The following is an 18,554-nucleotide window of genomic DNA, read 5'->3' on the forward strand; positions in this document are numbered from 1 at the left end:
GATTGGTTGTTAGATGACAGGGCCATCATGCGGAACATAACACAGACGCAACAAATCATGGAATTACGACATCTAAATATGTCTGTGTCCTACACAAAATAATAATAGTAATGTCATCGAAATGCATATATAATGACATGTTTGTGCAGGCCCCAGTGAAGTGTAATTCTAAAAAGGCAGAAAGAGAGAGAAAAGTGGTGAATTCAATTCAATTAAATTAAGGTAGCCTAATACCCTAATGAAACCGCCACTTGCCTAATAATGAAAAACGACACTTGCATTAACACTTGCTTGGTTAATTGACATCCTATTAGTATAGAAGCTTGTTTCCGCCACTGAATAAAAATAAATTAAAATAATTGCGACTTTTTTATCTCATTGCGAGATATGAAGTCAGAATTGTGAGAAATAAAGTCGCAGTTGTGAGATAAAAAGTCGCAATTAGCTTTTTTATTTTTCATTCTGTGGCGGAAACAAGCTTCCATAGCCTAAATAGACTACTTAAAGCAAGTAAATGTTGCTCCTATTGAAGTAATGTAATAGTTGAATTACGGTGGATTATGAACTCGCCAAAACGAAAAAGAAAGCCCAACTGGACGCAGGATCAGTTACTGCTGCTGGCCCAGTTGGTGCTGAAAAAATAAAAAATAAAAATAAAAGGGAAATTCGACACTGGGATATCAAGTAAAACTAAGCGTGAGACATAGGAGAAGATTTGTTTGCAGATCAATGCAGCATTCCCGCTTGTGTGGCGGACCCCGGACGACTGCGAGGCGGTGATATGCGCTACAATCCTTTGTGAATAGGTCTTAGTGAGTTAGGAGTCCTCTCGACTTCTTTTAAGCTGTCCCAGACTTAGGTGCTACTTTTAGGGCTAAAATGCTTCGTGAATTACTTTTAGTGAAAAAAATTAGGAGTCCTAAAGTTAGGAGTGACACGCCCATTATTTTTAGGAGTTGCTACTAAATTCGCCAGTTAGGAGCTACTTTTACCCTTAAAATTCTTTGTGAATACGGCCCCAGGTCTTTAACTGTTTAAATACTGATGATTTTGGCATACAGCTCATGAAAACCCAAAATTCCTATCTCAAAAAATCAGCATATTTCATCCGACCAATAAAAGAAGTGTTTATAATACAAAAAAAGTCAACCTCCAAAAAATTGTGTTCAGTTATGCACTCAATACTTGGTCGGGAATGCTTTTGTAGAAATGACTGCTTCAATGCGGCGTGGCATGGAGGCAATCAGCCTGTGGCACTGCTGAGGTGTTATGGAGGCCCAGGATGCTTCGATAGCGGCCTTAAGCTCATCCAGAGTGTTGGGTCTTGCGTCTCTCAACTTTCTCTTCACAATATCCCACAGATTCTCTATGGGGTTCAGGTCAGGAGAGTTGGCAGGCCAATTGAGCACAGTAATACCATGGTAAGTAAACCATTTACAAGTGGTTTTGGCACTGTTTGCAGGTGGCAGGTCATGCTTAAAAATGAAATCAGATGGAAGCATGAAGTGCTCCAAAATCTCCTGATAGCTAGCTGCATTGACCCTTCCCTTGATAAAACACAGTGGACCAACACCAGCAGCTGACATGGCACCCCAGACCATCACTGACTGTGGGTACTTGACACTGGACTTCAGGCATTTTGGCATTTCCTTCTCCTCAGTCTTCCTCCAGACTCTGGCACCTTGATTTCCGAATGACATGCAAAATTTGCTTTCATCCGAAAAAAGTAGTTTGGACCACTGAGCAACAGTCCAGGGCTGCTTCTCTGTAGCCCAGGTCAGGCACTTCTGCCGCTGTTTCTGGTTCAAAAGTGGCTTGACCTGGGGAATGCGGCACCTGTAGCCCATTTCCTGCACACGCCTGTGCACGGTGGCTCTGGATGTTTCTACTCCAGACTCAGTCCACTGCTTCCGCAGGTCCCCCAAGGTCTGGAATCGGTCCTTCTCCACAATCTTTCTCAGGGTCCACCTCTTCTCGTTGTGCAGCGTTTTTTGAGTCCCACAGACTTCCCACTGAGGTGCCTTGATACAGCACTCTGGGAACAGCCTATTTGTTCAGAAATTTCTTTCTGTCTTACCCTCTTGCTTGAGGGTGTCAATGATGGCCTTCTGGACAGCAGTCAGGTCGCCAGTCTTACCCATGATTGCGGTTTTGAGTAATGAAACAGGCTGAGAGTATTTAAAATCTTTTGCAGGTGTTTAGAGTTAATTAGTTGATTCAGATGATTAGGCTAATAGCTCGTTTAGAGAGCCTTTTCATGATATGCACATTTTTTGAGATGGAATTTTGGGTTTTCATGAGCTGTATGCCAAAATCATCAGTATTAAAACAATAAAAGACCTGAAATATTTCAGTTGGTGTGCAATGAATCTAAAATATATGAAAGTTTAATTTTTATCATTACATTATGGAAAATAATGAACTTCATCACAATATGCTAATTTTTTGAGAAGGACCTGTACATGTTTAGTACAATGCATTACTGCACTGGAATATACATTTCTACATTATAATGATCCAAAATAAGCACATAACAAATCTAAAATATTCTGATCATTATATGAGATAAACTGACAAACAAGATTTTTACAATTTACAATTTCTTTGCACTTTTTTGTGAATTAAAAACAATGAGTATGAAATAATAGATGCATTTAAACAGATGGAAAGAACTGGAATGAACAGAACAAAACTAACTTAAAAACTAATGGATCATCAGTGGAAAAACAAAACAGTTGAAAGAAATTCAGTTCAATGATGCAGATAAAGAGAAAAGCTCTGAATGTCACTGATATAGGCCTAATAAACACAATGATTTGATTTAAACATAACCTGGTTTCAGACATAATGACTCACCATGAACAGAAACTTTGAAGATTGTTTCACTGTCGCTGACGTTGATGATCTCTAAACTCCAGAGTGGCTTTTTCTGATGTTCATGATAGTCAGAGATCCAGTGTGACGATCCAGCTTCAGTCTGCCTCTGAATCTCTCATTATATTTATGACACTGAACATCTGTACAGATATCACTGAGATCTCCACTGATGTGAGCGATGAGAGTCTTATTAAAAAACCATTTAATCTTTTTTTGTTGGTTTGTTTTAACACCAGTGCATAGAGTGACTGAATCTTCCTCCATCACTGACACTTCAACTGTATCAACACCAGACACAAATGAGGAAGAAATTAACAGAAAATGATAATGTCTATGACAGACATACAAAATAATAAAAGAGGAAGTGCTATAAAAATGTTTCTTTACAGATCAAACAAGCAACATAAAAACAGAATTGATTCACAAAGTCCTTCCGACAAACTTACATATTATATTGTGGGTTATATGATGTTTATTTTACATCATTATAAACACAATAAAGAAAAAACCTTGATTCATATATTGCATTTTTTTTTAAATCCCTTTATTTCCATTTTCTGAAGCATACCACACACACACACAATGCCACCAAAACAGTAACTATACAGCATAAATAACTCATCAAACGTTCTAAGCGGTGCCATTGTACATACTACTGAGCTATACTTACACAGCTTTTAAATGATAAAGGGGGATAAAGAACAAGTTCAAAGTTTATTTGTCACATACCAGTTATAGTTTATACAACGTGCAGTGAAGTGTAAGTCTGGTATTCCAATAGACTGTGTAATAAAACCATACCCTAAATATTATTTAAAAACATGCAACAATTTTAAAATAGTATTAAAAATAAATAATAAAGTGCATAAGTGCAGTGCCATGTATTAGACATCTTGTCACCATAGTCCTTAATGTTTTTTATGTCTGAGTTGAGTAGTCTGACGGCGTGAGGAAAGAAGCTCCTCCTGAGCCTCTCCATTTTAGCCATCAGACTGCGGTAGCGTCTACCTGATTGTCGCAATTTAAACAATGAATTTCCAGGGTGAGTGGAGTCCTTGTATATCTTAACAGCCCTGACTCTGCTCCGTCGGATGTAAATATCCTGCATAGATGAAAGAGCATTCCTAGTTATTTGCTCTGCCGCGCGCACCACTCTCTTTAAAGCTTTACAATCCTGGACTGAACAGTTTCCAAACCACGATGAGATGCAATAAGTCAATCTACTTTCTATTGCCCCAGTATAGAACTTTTTTTAAAATTGCAGGGGAAACCTCAAATCTCCTCAGCAACCGCAGATGGTATAGTCCAAATATGGTCAAATCCTCAGATATATACACTCCAAGGTACTTGAAACAGAGAAAGTCCAGAACCCAGTCACAGAGCTGGGCATTCATACCAAGGCTCCTGAGCTTGGAGACCAATCTGAGGGGAACTATAGTATTAAAAGCTGAGCTATAATCTATAAATAGTACTCTCATATAATTCCTTTATTACTGTGAGTGTGGGTGAGAGTAGCATCTAGAATATGAGAGACAGCATCCTCAGTACACCTATTGGTACGATAGGCAAACTGGAGTGGATCGATGTTATTTGGGATGGAGGAGCACATTATGTTCTTAATAAGCCTCTCAAAAACCTTTATTATTTGCGATGTAAGTGCTACTGGTCGATAGTCATTTAAGCAAGAGGGCCCGCGCCTTCATAGCGTCACAGCCCGCCAGAATGGGCGTGGCTTAGCGTATAACACTAGGGGCTGGAGGCTGACTTCCCTGGTTTTCGTCGACTGAAGCGAAGTCGCTCGTGGCGCGAGCACGGCCGGTTACGCAATACTCGTTCCCTCTCTAGAGAGAACCGAGGTTACGTTAGTAACCTAGTATCGTTCTCTTACGAGGTTCTCTCGTATTGCGTAAGTTTAGCTTACGCTACGGGAACACTTTGTCAACGCCGTGCGCGCCAAGCATCCACATGAGACCCCGAGCTTTCAGGGGAACCCCATAAGTGGAAGAAATAAGGTGGCCAGCCACGCGGGCCATCACTTGTACATAAGCACACATAGGGAATACAGAGCAGCGCGCCGGTCTGTATAGGCATATGGCACATACCCTACTTAGTGCAGCTCAACCAGGAGAGCTGAGTCATGTGAGAGTGATCTGAGCAGGAGATCTGGGCAGAATACACCTCTCCTTCAGACTGACAACAGTTTAGCCTGCAAGGCAGGAACTTCTAGGTTATAAAACCTGACAAAGGTAGACGGGGAGCTCCAGCCCGCCGCTACACATATGTCATGGATAGAAATTCCACTGGACCATGCCCACGAAGAGGCCACGCCTCTCGTGGAATGAGCCCTGATGCCCAGAGGGCATTGTAGACCTTTTGACGCGTAAGCGGCCGCTATAGCGTCTACTATCCAACTGGACAGGCTCTGTTTCGAGGAGGCGAGACCCTTGGTGCGCCCACCAAACGAAACAAAAAGCTGTTCCGAACGCCTGAAGGAGGCGGAGCGCGTAATGTAAAACCTCAGCGCTCTGACAGGGCAGAGGAGATTCACATCACCTTCGCTGTCAGATGCTGGGAGAGCTGACAACGAAATAACTTGCGCTCTGAATGGAGTGCCCTTCACTTTAGGGACATAGCCATGTCTAGGTCTGAGGATGACTTTAGAGTCATTCGGTCCGAACTCAAGACACGACTTGCTGGCATAGAGCACATGCAGGTCCCCTACACGTTTTACTGACGACAGTGCAGTCAGAAAGACGGTTTTCAGTGATAGATTTTTCAACCCCACGGTGTCTAGTGGTTCAAATGGAAAAACTTTCAGGGCCTCGAGGACCAATGAAAGATCCCACATGGGAACCGACGGGGGGCGCGGCGGATTCATCCTTCTAGCTCCTCTAAGGAAGCGGATGGCCAACTCGTGTCTTCCCAATGACTGGCCGTGCGTCGATTCTGCGAACACTGCCACGGCCGCCACGTATACATTGAGCGTGGATGGGGACCTTCCCTTATCCAACAGCTCTTGTAGGAAGGTGAGCAGATGCGCCACCCCGCATGTCCGCGGGTCCAGACCTCTGTCGGTGCACCATCCAGAGAACACCAACCATTTAGACGCGTAGAGCCTTCTCGTGGAAGGGGCTCTAAACTGCGTGATCGTGTTCATCACTCCTTCTGGCAGGGCAACGAGTACCCGTTGATCAACCATAAATGCAGAGACCAGCGCTCTGGATTGGGATGCCAGATCCTGCCGCGAGCCTGAGAGAGGAGATCTGCCCTCACCGGATTCGGCCACGGAGCTGTATGTGACAGCCCTGCTAGTTCCGGGAACCAAATCTGATTCTCCCAACGCGGGGCTATGAGGAGCACCGAGTGGCGCATTTCCCTGATTCTCTTGATCACCTGTGGCAACAGAGAGACCGGAGGGAAAGCATATAGCGGGAGGCTGGGCCAAACCTGGGCCAGCGCGTCCTCGTCCTTCGAACAGACCGTCGGGCATTGAGCGTTGTCTTTTGACGCAAATAGGTCGACTTCCGCTCTGCCGAATAGGCGCCACAGTTTCTGGACTGTTTGGGGTGCAGGGACCATTCCCCTGGGGGAACATTGTCCCTGGACAGTTTGTCTGGGCCGTGTTCAAATGGCCAGGCACATGCGCCGCCCTCAGCGAGCGCAGGTGCATCTGAGACCAAATAAGGAGGCGTTCCGTCAGATTGCAGAGATTTCTGGATCTGACACCGCCCTGACGGTTTACATAGGATACCATAGACATGTTGTCCGAGCGGACAAGAACATGCTGGTCCTGTATGAACGGGAGGACGCACTTCAGCGCGTTCTCGACCGCTATCATGACCGCCCCCCAGCCTGTGAGGGAAGCATCCGTCGATAGCGTTACGCGTCGACAAGAAGCCCCCAATACTGGGCCTTGGGCGAGGAACCAAGGTTTCTTCCACATGACCAAGGCACGTAGGCATAACCGCGTGACCTTGATCGTGCGAAACGGATTTCCCCTCGGAGAAAACCCCTTGGTCCTGAGCCACCACTGCAGGGGTCTCATGTGCAGAAGGCCAAAAGTAATTACGTTGGATGCAGCTGCCATGAGACCCACCAGTCTCTGGAACTGTTTCACAGTGAGTGACTGGCCTAGTTTTACCATGTTTACGGCTGTGAGAATCGCAGAAATACGTGCTGGAGACAATCGTGCTTGCATAGTTGTCGAATCCCACATCACCCCTAAAAAAGTGGTCCTCTGGGCTGGGAGGAGCACACTCTTCTTGGTGTTTAGCCGCAACCCCAACCTCTTTATGTGAGACAGAACGACATCTCGATGCCGAACTGCCAACTAGCCAGGATCAACCGGTCGTCGATATAGTTTAATACGCGAATGCCCTGGAGTCTCAGAGGAGCCAGCGCTGCATCCACGCATTTCGTAAAGGTGCGGGGTGATAAAACTAGGCCGAATGGAAGGACCCGATATTGGTATGCTTCGCCCCCGAAAGCAAACCTCAGGAACTTCCTGTGATGAGGATGAATGGATACATGAAAGTAAGCGTCCTTCAAGTCTATTGTGACAAACCAGTCCTCGGACTGAATCTGTGATACAATCTGTTTGAGTGTAAGCATCTTTAACTTGAGTTTCTGAACTCTGCTGTTTAGCTGACGCAGATCTAGAATAGGACGCAACCCCCCATCCTTCTTGGGAACGATGAAGTAACGGCTGTAAAACCCTGACTCTCTGCTGGGAGGAGAAACCCTTTCTATAGCCCCTATTTGCAGAAGCGTCAGTACTTCTAGCTCCATGACCCGAGCCTGCCTTGGGTCCACCACTGTGGGAAGGACCCCTTGAAATCTGGGCGGACGAGAACCGAACTGAATTCTGTAACCCTTTTCTATTATATGCAGGACCCACTGAGAAATATTTGGCAGTAGTTTCCACGCTGCCAGAAATTCTACTAAGGGGACCAGTCTCTCGAGACTGGCCTCGGGATTCGGTTGTACAGACATTTCGGTGCCCTGAAGCGGCGAACCAGCAGGGAACAACCGAACTGACCGTTCTACGATCCTCCTCGGAGAATCGTATGGGGACGCTGACACCTCGGTGCCCTGAAGCGGCGAACCGGCAGGGAACAACCGATGTGGCAGCGCTGCGACTCTCCTCAGAGAATCGCCCCCCCAGAGGGTGCCGAGGATGAACGATTTCTCGAAATCGTCCCTCCTCGGAGGGGACCACCCTCAGAAGCCTGACGCCTTGGGCGTCAGGACTTCTTCTTAGCCCAAGCCTTCTTAGAGATGACAGTCCTCAGATCTTGCCTACCCCTAGCTGGCCTGGACTGCGACCGCCACCCAGGTTCCCCAGATTGTGGAGGAGCCCGAGTGGCGGCGCTCTGTTTTTGATGCACTCTGTGCTGTGAGGAGCTTATACTCGGACGAGACTGCTCGGATTTAATAATCATTTTCCGCCCAGCAGTCTCGGGGACATCGAAACGTCGAGGAAGAAACCTCTACAATTGAAAACAACAATTTACCTCTACAAGAAAAGCTCTACTGTTAACAGGTGGGGCAATATAAATAGATCTCATAGTAGAGCAGCAAATCAATTATAATACACTACAAACCAAACAAGAGAACATTCAAGATGTTTTTGAAAGGTTTTATATAAAATTATATTCTAAAATGCCCGAAGTTAGACACCAGGAGATTAATAGTTTTTTAGATGCATTAACGTTACCTGCCCTACCCAAAATAAAACACTGATAGCAGAAATAATCGCAAATGAAGTGTGGGGATCTACTCAGGCAAGCATACAACACAGCTGCAGCACATTCACTAAACACTTGGGATCATGTGATCTGTTGTAAGGTCACATGACTAATTAGGAAGCGATAAAGGTTTGCTGTCTGCAAGGCAGACCTTTTCTGTGTTGATGCTGGACACTGTTGTGTGAGTTGGGCTCCTTTTTTTATGTAGGTATAACTGATCATTGTGGAACCTGTTTACTCACTGGTATTGAATTTTAATATTTATTTATTTCAATTTTTTTAAGGGTAATTTTAGAAGCGCGTGTCTACTCTTCACAGAGGACACAGGCTTCTGTCTGGAGGTTTAACCTTTATGCGATCACCCCCAGTGTGACTCGAGCTGCTGGGCTGCACTGGTAAATGCCTCAATATGTACACTTTCCATTGAATGTTTTATATTTGCATTTAAAAAAAGTTTTAATGACTTTCTCTGTCTGTAGCAACGGAACATACACCTTTTCTCTGCATGTGTTAATGCGCTGTGGGACAGTTGAGCATACTGGAAAAGTAGGCCTGTATATTTGTGTTATGTTGGAATTGACTATGCTATGGTGTTTAATGAGGTTGGTAACTAACTAACTAACATGCTTGGTTTCTTTTGAAAAGGGACCAGGCCAGCCACTGTTTTCATGTGATTGATAAGCACTTCTTTATTGTTTTTTTGTTGTTTGATTTTTGTTGTTGTTGTGTGGTTAATCTTGTCATTCATGTGCCACATTCATAGTAGCATTTTTTATTTTATTTTTCTTGACTAAGGGTTGCCATTTATGCTGGTGGTTCTCCTCCCTAACTATGTTTTCTGTGTAGGTTATCCTTGTTAAAGGCCGGATCTATGCTGATGCTTTGCCTCTTCTCTTCAGGGGACCACACTGGGAGAGACATTGTATTGGTGTGTACTTATAACTACAAAACGGTGTGATATTTTGTAGTGGTATCTAAAGATCTTAGGTGTGTAGAGCTTGCTGTGGTGCATGCTTCGACTGGTGCTGGGTTGCTGTCTCCTGTTTCTGTCTCCCCAGAGGCCTCCTGAGCAGGGGTTTTGCATTGGCAGATCTGACCTTCCTAGATTGAGGAAAATCCACCAGTCATTTATTCCAGTATTTTTAAGATCCATTTTAATAACTTTTCTACGTCTTTCTGCACTAAAATATATAATAAATTTGGAATACATTGATATATCTGCCTCTTCTTTACTGTCCCTTTGTGGGGATAAACATATTATTAGCCACACTACATTCATAGGAAGATTTGTGGTTCCTCCTGCCCATTATCAGGGGGTGGCGTAGTCAGACTTGAAATAAGGTATACTGCACGAGTGGTACTACAGAAGTAAATGGAGCTATTACTAAATTAAAATCGAATAAATCCCCAGGACCGGATGGATTCACTGGGGAGTGGTATAGAACATTTTAAAAGGAACTAATACCTATCTTGGTCCGTACTTTTAATTGGGGTTTAAAAAATGCGATAACTCCCCCATCTTGGAAGGATGCTGTTATATCTATTATTCCAAAAGAAGGCAAAGATAAGTTAGAATCTGGATCGTACAGACCTTTATCGATATTAAATGTTGATTATAGACTGTTCACATCAATTATGGCCAGAAGAATGGAAGAATTACTACCCAACCAACGCTATCTCACAACCAATTCGTACGAATTTGTACGAGTGATTAAAAACTGGCTAATTCGTATGAATTCGTACGACCTCACTCGTACGAATTTGTACGATTTGTCTCAACCCACGTGATGGGTAGGTTTAGGGGCGGTGTCAGGGGTAGGTAATTCGTACAAATTCATACGAATTGGGACACTTGTAAAATATGTACGATTTACCAAAAATCGTACTAATTCGTACGAGTGAGGTCGTATGAATTCATACGAATTAGCCACCTCGTAATATTCGTACGAATTGCCGTGAGATCGGGCTGGCCCAACCTAATAAATCAAGATCAATCAGGTTTTATCCGTCAGTGCCATTCACAGGATAATATTAGGCGCACATTGCAAGTTATGAATCATATCAGGAAACATAAATTAAAATCTATGATACTAAGTTTAGATGCTGAAAAAGCCTTTGATTCAGTTAGCTGGACCTATCTTTATAAGGTTTTCACGCAAATTTGGCTTTAATGAAGTTATAATTAGAAGTATACAGGCACTTTATGATACACCAATTGCAAAGATAAAGATTAGGCTTAATGGTTATTAATCAAAGTCATTTACATTGGAAAGAGGCACTAGGCATGGATGCCCATGGTCCCCTCGATTATTTGCACTCTGTTTGGAACAGTGTTGGGAACGTTACTTACGAAAAAGTAATTAGTTATAGTTACTAGTTACTTCTCCCAAAAAGTAACTGAGTTACTAACTGAGTTACTCCACTATAAAAGTAACTAGTTACCAGTAAAAGTAACTATTGCGTTACTTTTTCGTTTCTCGCCCCGTAACACCCCCCCCCCCCCCCCCCCCCGGCCCCCACCTTCTCAAAGCGTGTTTCATAAGCCAGATGAATAGAGTGTACGACAACAAAGACAAGTACCTGCACAGAGGTTTGCATTTATTGCAACTCAACGTAAACGACAGCGGATGGACATACACTTCTCAAAATATTTTTTTCCGTTCATTTTGCATTTGTGCAATCATTTATCCACCCAGCCAACCCAGTTGTCTCACCAACAGCAAAGACAGTTACCTGCACAAATTTCCACTTAATGCAACTCTAACTTAACAGAACTAGTACACAATGGATGGACATAGTGCTCCAATTTTGTTTCTTAAAGAAAGTAAATAGCTTACAGGAGTGCAAATTGAACTGGAAATGTTCATGGGTTTGTTAAATCCAACTCTAAACATGTATGCATTCCTCTCCCATCCACCCACCCAGCCCAGTCATGTCAACATTTTAGCTCTGAAACCAGTGGTTGTATCGCAAGAGAAGCAGCTTCTCAAACTTGTGGTCAGGGAGTCTGTTCCTTTTTGGTGTGAAAACCAGCTTCCCCAGGCTAAATAGTCTCTCCACCGGAGCACTGGAAGGAGTGGCAGCATTATACTTCAGGGAAATTCTCTTTATAAGGGGAAATCCATGAAGTGAGTCAATCCCTTGGGGTCCTGATTTCAAATAATATGCCACTTGACTTTCCGCAGTAGCAGAGTGTCGTCCTTTTCATCAAAGGAGAAGAATGCATCCTCAACAGTTGAGCTGGTACATGTGGGTGTGGTGGTGCTTGTACCTTTATGCTGGTCTTCACTTCTTACACTTGCACGACATACCGCCAGCAGCTCTGCTTCGGCCTTGTCCTTTCTTTCTTGGGTTCGCAGCCAACGTAACTTAAACCTGGGCAGAGTCACAGCAGCCAGGAGAGCGCTGTCACTGTCCAGCACCTCTGCAAATCTTGTTTTTATTGCCTGAAATGACATAAAGCAAAGAACACATTACTGACTGTCTCTATACCAGCGTTTCTCAAAGTGTGGGGCGCGCCCCACTGGTGGGGAATGGAAACATGACAAGTGGGGCGCGACAAACGGGAGAAAATGTGGTAATTTTTGTGCCCATCTCTATTAATTCCTTTATTTATATAGCATAAACTCAAAACAAAACAACGACACATTTAAATGTAAGCCTTAACCTTTTCACACGTAAGTTTAAAAGTTTTTAGAGGCGCCCGTTATTTAGATCGTATCCCTTTATGGTTTCCATGGTGACGCATCATTGCAGTCACACCGCAGCCACAAGCGCTGAAGGACTGATTATCTGCTTTTATTTCACAAATTTGTTGGCTATAGCAGGAAATATCTGATATTCCGATTGTCAAATATGAGCAAGTGGTTGCGTTTTGTTGTTTAAACACCTTAGTTGAGCTATACGCGATGGGCGTTAGTTTATGCCGGATTTTAGAGAATCGGATCTGTTGGATTTAACAAATGTCAATTTATCCACTTCTCCCGAAATACATTAAAGTAAGTGGCCGGTGAACTGAGAGAAGCATAGAGTAAACTTGAAAGTTACTTACACGATGTGTATTTGATATGAATAATACGTGTCGTCTAATTATAATGGAAATAATTATTATTGCCGCTTCCATAGACATAAGTGTGTATTTGACAAACTCTAAATGTATTGCTTTTTTAGTACTTAATTTAAATGTCTGAAACCTAAAATAAACATTATGTGGTTGAAAACACTGAATAGTTGTGATGTCAAGCGGTGAGCGCTCTCCGTCTCTGGCTCAGAAAATATGTGTAGCCAACTACAAAACAGGCTCATTGCAGACACTAAATTAGTTAATCACTTAATGTTGAACTTTCAAAGTGCACCAGATTTATGAATTTATCTTTAAAACGTACAAACCTTTCTTCCGGGGGAGCATGCCCCCGGACCCCCCTAGGGGTGCAGAGGTCCACACCACACACAAAATACTGTGGGAAACACAGTAGCTTATATGATAGTCTTCGAAAAATACAAAATACAATTATTATTATAAAAATACCTAAAATACGTACATTAGGATTTTACCACCTCCGCCTCGTTTTGAGCCAGGAAAAACCCTGAGATTATTATTATTCTTTTTCAATTTTGTTTGTTCTTTTTGCATGCAGTTTGCGAAGTGACAAAATAGTAAAGCAAAGCACAACTAGTCCACACTTTTATTTTCTCCGTTTCTGAATTTGATGTTATCAGAGGCAAAATACAAACACAATTGCATTATTATTTTTATCTACTGTCATGTTCATGTTTTTTTAAAATGTCATGGTAATAAAATACATTTTAACTTAAACCCTAGTTTATTAACATTTTGTTGGGGCGATTGCATGAGGACAGGTGGGGCACGAACCCTTCCCTACCTTCAAAGTGGGGAATGAAAGAAAAAGTTTGAGAAACACTGCTCTATACAAATACAAACTCTCTCTCTCTCACTCACTCTCACTCTCTCTCTCTCTCACACACACACACACACACACGCACACACACAATTTTAAATGGTTAATCGGTTAACCATCGACACCCCTAAATTATACACATCTATACAATTATACACAATTTTAAAAAATGAAAAACTACAGATATGTAGTTCTTACCTCCACAATTGCCTCTGGAAGGTCCACAAGTATTTGAAGCCCACTCTTCAGCTCAAGGGTTTTCATCATCAAGGTCTCCAGGGTAGGTAGCAGTGTGCCGAGGTAGCAGTTGTCCTCTCCCTGGAGGATATCTAGGGCGACTGTCAGTGGCTTCATTGCAATGCAATATTCCTTCAGGAGCTGATGCTCTTTTTCTGTGATTGCTTTCGAGCCAAACTTGGATGAGATGGTAATGAGGTCCACTATGGGAATCTTGCAAATCCTAGCTAGAGCATCATAGAAAGAATTCCATCTGGTACTGCAAGGCACTATCAGCTTCTTTGCAACCACATCCTCTACTGTCTCTGCGGCCACTGTGGAACGACTGGCCTTATTCCACAAGGCTGTGCATTTTGCAGTTGCACTTCTGTAAAGTGCCTTCTCTGGTCTGGAGAGAATCCACTTTTCAATGTCAGAACATGACACAAGGTTCAGTGTGTGTGATGCACACCTGTAGTGTGGTGGTAAATTAATCACATCATCATACTCATCAACACGGGCTTGCAAGACATCATTTATGTCAACAAAAGTAACCTCGTCATCTTCCTCAGAGTCGTCCTCCTCAACTGACTGATATTTCTTAAACGCCTTAACGAAATTCGAGCCATTGTCAGTGACAGTTGCCGTTATTTTGTGCGAAATGCCATAAGACGAGTGGATGTTGTCAAGTTCTGTGGCAATACTATCGTGGGTATGACGGCCCTTGAACCGTCGGCATGCCAGGGCAGCTTTTTTTCGTTGCATGTTTACTGGATGCATCCAGTGTGCAGTTACGCCTAGTTAGCTTTTGTTATGTGCTGTCCATATATCTGCAGTTGTAGCCAAGTATTCCAGTTGCTCGAATTCTTTTTTTAGCTCAGCATTCATGTTAGCATATTCGGTATCAATGTAATTCGAAAACGTCTTTCTACAGGGCGGACCGACGCCTCCTTTTCTTGGGATTTTGCCTATCAACGCCCTGAAAGAGTCTGACTCCACTGTTGATATAGGAAGCATGTTTTCCACAACGTATCTCCCTATCAAGCCATAGAGCTCTGTCTGAGATAGTTTCTGGGGAGCAGAGGCACTAAAGTCAAGTTTTTGTTGCTTGCATGGGGAGGGTCCTTCCTTGTTAGCGGATCCTTTGTCAACACTAGCCCCCCTACTACCTGTGTATTCTTGGGCCACTAATTTGGTTGAAGCGTGAGCCGTCGACAGGTGCTTCGTTAAGTTGGAGTTGCTAACACAAGACGTGGACAAATGTTTCGTTCTGGAACATAATGTGCACTCGACGTGCACATTTTTACCTTTAACCTCAGTGAGTTTGAAATAGTGCCGATATTTCCATCTGGAAAAGGCTGTTTTGCTGCTGGAGTCCTCCTCACTCTCCATCTCTCTGTGTGTCCTCCTGTAGCACTAAACAGTAAACACCTGCCACTGTGAATGCGGAAACACCCACCTACCCAATTTCTCTGATTGGCTGAAGACGTAATCTTACTATACATCAGCCAATGAGTTATCTCATCCTCCCTTCTCTCATGACAACACGCGCACGAGTCCTATCATGAAGTTTAAAAAAAAGTTCATTGTGCGACTAGAGTAACGTGCAGTAACGGGGTGTCGGCAATGATAACGGCGTTATAGTGACAGTCAAAGTAATTAGTTAGATTACTCGTTACTGAAAAAAGTAACGGCGTTAGTAACGCCGTTTATTTCAACGCCGTCATTCCCATCAGTGGTTTGGAACCCTTAGTACAAAGTATCAGACAGGATAAGACAATCCAAGGCATCAGTATAAAAGGAGTGGAACACAAAATAGCCTGCTATGCAGATGATATACTGATTTATCTTGGAGACCCAAGTCTTTACCTCAACTCATGAAACAATTTCACAAAAATATAGGTATCCATTTGATGAAAAACAGACAAATTACAAAGGAAGAATTTTGATCCACTGACTGTAAAAATCAGAGAAGATTTAGCCAAATGGAATCTAATTCCCTTTTTTAGTTTTAGCTTAAGGATTGAAGCAATTAAAATGAATATATTACCAAAATATCTTTACCTATTCCAATGTCTACATGTGGAAATTACCGGAAAACAATTCACAGTATGGGATAAAACGCTTTCAAATTCGTTTTATTTGGCAAGGAAAGCCCAAAGTACACTTTAAAACATTGCAGCTTCCAAAGGATTGTTATGATTTTGAGGATGAACCCAAGCGCAGACAGGATGCTTGACACACAGTTTATTACTGGACAAAAAACTGTCAAAACAAAACCCACGAGGGGGCAAAACATGGACAGGACAAAGAGAGACTAAACTAGACTATTACTAGACAGATAACTAGATGATAAACAAACAGCAAATACAGAATTCGAACTTTCACAAGACAATACTCTTGACAGGATACTCACAAGGTTAAACAAGGTATGAAAATGAACCGGCACAGGACAGCAAACACAAGGGGATTAAATAGGGAGAAACACAGATGAAACAATAATGACTAACGAGGAGAACAAGGGGGCGGGGTGAAGTGACAACACAAGCACATGGCCCAAACAAAAGGCCATGCGCTTGCACACAAAACATGGGTCTGTCATGATCCTGCCTCAAGACTAGAGAAAATCAAGGACACGAGGGCAGAATCATGACAAGGATAAAGGAGGGTGGGCTCTTCCCTCATTAAAAGATTATTATACAGCAGCGCAAATTAGGACAGTGGTATATTGGTGTGACCCACATTATAATGCTCCTTGGGAGGATATGGAAAAGTTGTACTACAAAGAATATTCCTGTACAAACAATATTAGCAGATAATAATTTACGACAATATATAGATAAGCTAGAAGACCCATGGACAAAGCTTACTTTAAATGTTTTGGCAACTGTGATAAAAGAATTTAATTTGTTGGAATACACTTCCATTTTTAAAAGGATTGCTTATGATTCATACTTCACTCCAAATCAGTCTGATAACAGGTTTAAATTGTGGACAAATAAGGGAATAACTTCTTTTCGCACAATCATTGAGAAAGGTGAAATTTTAAGCTTTCAAGTATTAAAGGAAAAGTTTTTACCAGAAAATCAAGATTTTTATATACCTTCAGGTTCTAAGTAAGAAGGCATACACATCAGGTATTCGATATAAGATAGTTTCTCAGATATACAAGAGTTTAATAAATATGAAAAAAACACTCTACAAGCTATACATCAAAGAGAAATGGTTGACAGAAAGTGGAATAATTTTTACTGATGAAGAGTGGTCAACTGTATGGAAAATTCAGTGGAAATCAACTCACTAAATTGTAAGGAGTACTGCTGGAAAAACATTGTTAAATATTTTATAACACCATACAAACGGCCAAATACAGTAATAACACTCCAAAATGTTGGCGAAACGGTGGATGTAATGAAGCAAACCATTACCATATATTTTGGGAATGTCGACATATTCAAGAATACTGGAAAGAAATACAGGATGCTCCTGAAGATATTTGTAGAGGAGACATTCCTCTAGAATGCAAATTACTGTATTTTGGTTGTGTATGTCCAGATATAGTAGCAGCAGATAATAAATACCTGATGATATATTTATAGATAATAAATACCTGATGGGTGTGCTTTTGGCAGCCAGTAAGAAGAAAATCACACGCAAATGGTTAAAACAAGATAGACCAACATTAGATGACTGGATAGATGTGACCATTGCGATTTATATGATGGAAAAGATAACTGTTCCCTTTCGTAGTCACTCCGAGTTACGTCGGATGACGACGAATGGGGGTTTCGCCTAGAAAGCCAATCATCTTCGTGTATTATAAAACGAGCCAATGGCGATGAAATGCCATGGGTCTGCGGAATTTGCATAGCGTAACTCCGCCCCACCTCGTGGGTATAAAAGGAGGACGCTCGGCAACATGCAGATATGTTTTCGCTTCGGAGCCAAGAGCTTCTCTTCACTCCACAAGCCAATCCTGACTTCATCTTCTGTGACGAGCGAACTCTCCGGTGTTGGTGTGACAGCGGTACCCAGCGAGTTCACATTGCCTGCGATCTGAGCAGTGATCTGCCAGTCTGTGTGTTTCTCCCTGGTCGCCTCAGCATCGCTGAGTTTTTTCTCTAAAAGAGCTGCACGTGGCACGTCTTTTTAAAGATGTCTCGCCCGTGTTCTTCTGGGTGCGGTCGTTTCCTGTCTTCCTTTGATGGGCACAATCGCTGCTTTGCGTGTTTGGGCTTAGAACACGCTAAAGCAGCGCTTGTGGATGACTCATGTTCCTTCTGTGGGAACATGGCCATCGCAACACTGAGGTCTAGACTCAATGATCTCATTCGAGAGAGAGTCCCCTCATCCACACCCCGATCTACATACTCCACGAGAGGCTGTACTTCGGCTGGTGGACAGGGTGACTTGAGGGTGACGGTGTGGGACAATCCGACGATGCGTCCTCGGACCACGCCCCCCTCTACAGTGTTGCAACCCGCGAGTGCTGCGTTGATTCTACCGGGTTCATCCTGCGATGCCCCGCGTGTTTCATTCGGCGCTCCAGAGGAAGACTCGATGTCGATCGCGGCATCACAAGGCGGGCAAGAGTCATCGGGAAGTGACGATGCGGCTGCGTTGCCTCCTTCTGGAGCTCCAGCGGTGCCCGTATCAGATCCCGAGATGACGGCCATGCTCTCCCGGGCCGCCGCGAGCATCGGGCTTGAGTGGAACCCTCCGCCCTGCCCTGAGCGCTCGCGGTTGGATGATTGGTTTTTGGGTGCGGCTGCCGCCTCACGGCCACAGCCAACCC

The 18,554-nt window shown here is 43.2% G+C and overlaps 1 protein-coding gene across 1 annotated transcript; it reads right to left on the minus strand.

Moving 5' to 3' along the window:
- Positions 1–11,201: 11,201 nt before the first annotated feature.
- Positions 11,202–15,240, minus strand: LOC143735224 (uncharacterized). The gene is made up of 2 exons (XM_077225320.1): positions 13,742–15,240; positions 11,202–12,070 (listed from the first exon to the last, which is right to left on the minus strand). The coding sequence occupies exons 1-2, from the start codon at positions 14,537–14,539 to the stop codon at positions 11,780–11,782; spliced, it is 1,089 nt and encodes a 362-aa protein (XP_077081435.1). The 5' UTR covers positions 14,540–15,240; the 3' UTR covers positions 11,202–11,779.
- Positions 15,241–18,554: the final 3,314 nt, after the last annotated feature.

This window comes from Siphateles boraxobius, unplaced genomic scaffold (assembly GCF_051911475.1).
Source record: "Siphateles boraxobius isolate OS27281-9 unplaced genomic scaffold, OSU_SipBor_1 13, whole genome shotgun sequence".
In the NCBI taxonomy this organism is placed as follows: Eukaryota; Metazoa; Chordata; class Actinopteri; order Cypriniformes; family Leuciscidae; genus Siphateles; species Siphateles boraxobius.

What these genes read in the sequence shown, in the direction of transcription:
- LOC143735224 (XM_077225320.1), bottom strand. Translation starts at nt 14,539, where the DNA reads ATGCATCCAGTAAACATGCAACGAAAAAAAGCTGCCCTGGCATGCCGA. An exon ending in TTCCAGAGGCAATTGTGGAG is followed by an intron (nt 12,071 to 13,741) that starts GTAAGAACTACA and finishes ATGTCATTTCAG; the next exon opens with GCAATAAAAACAAGATTTGC.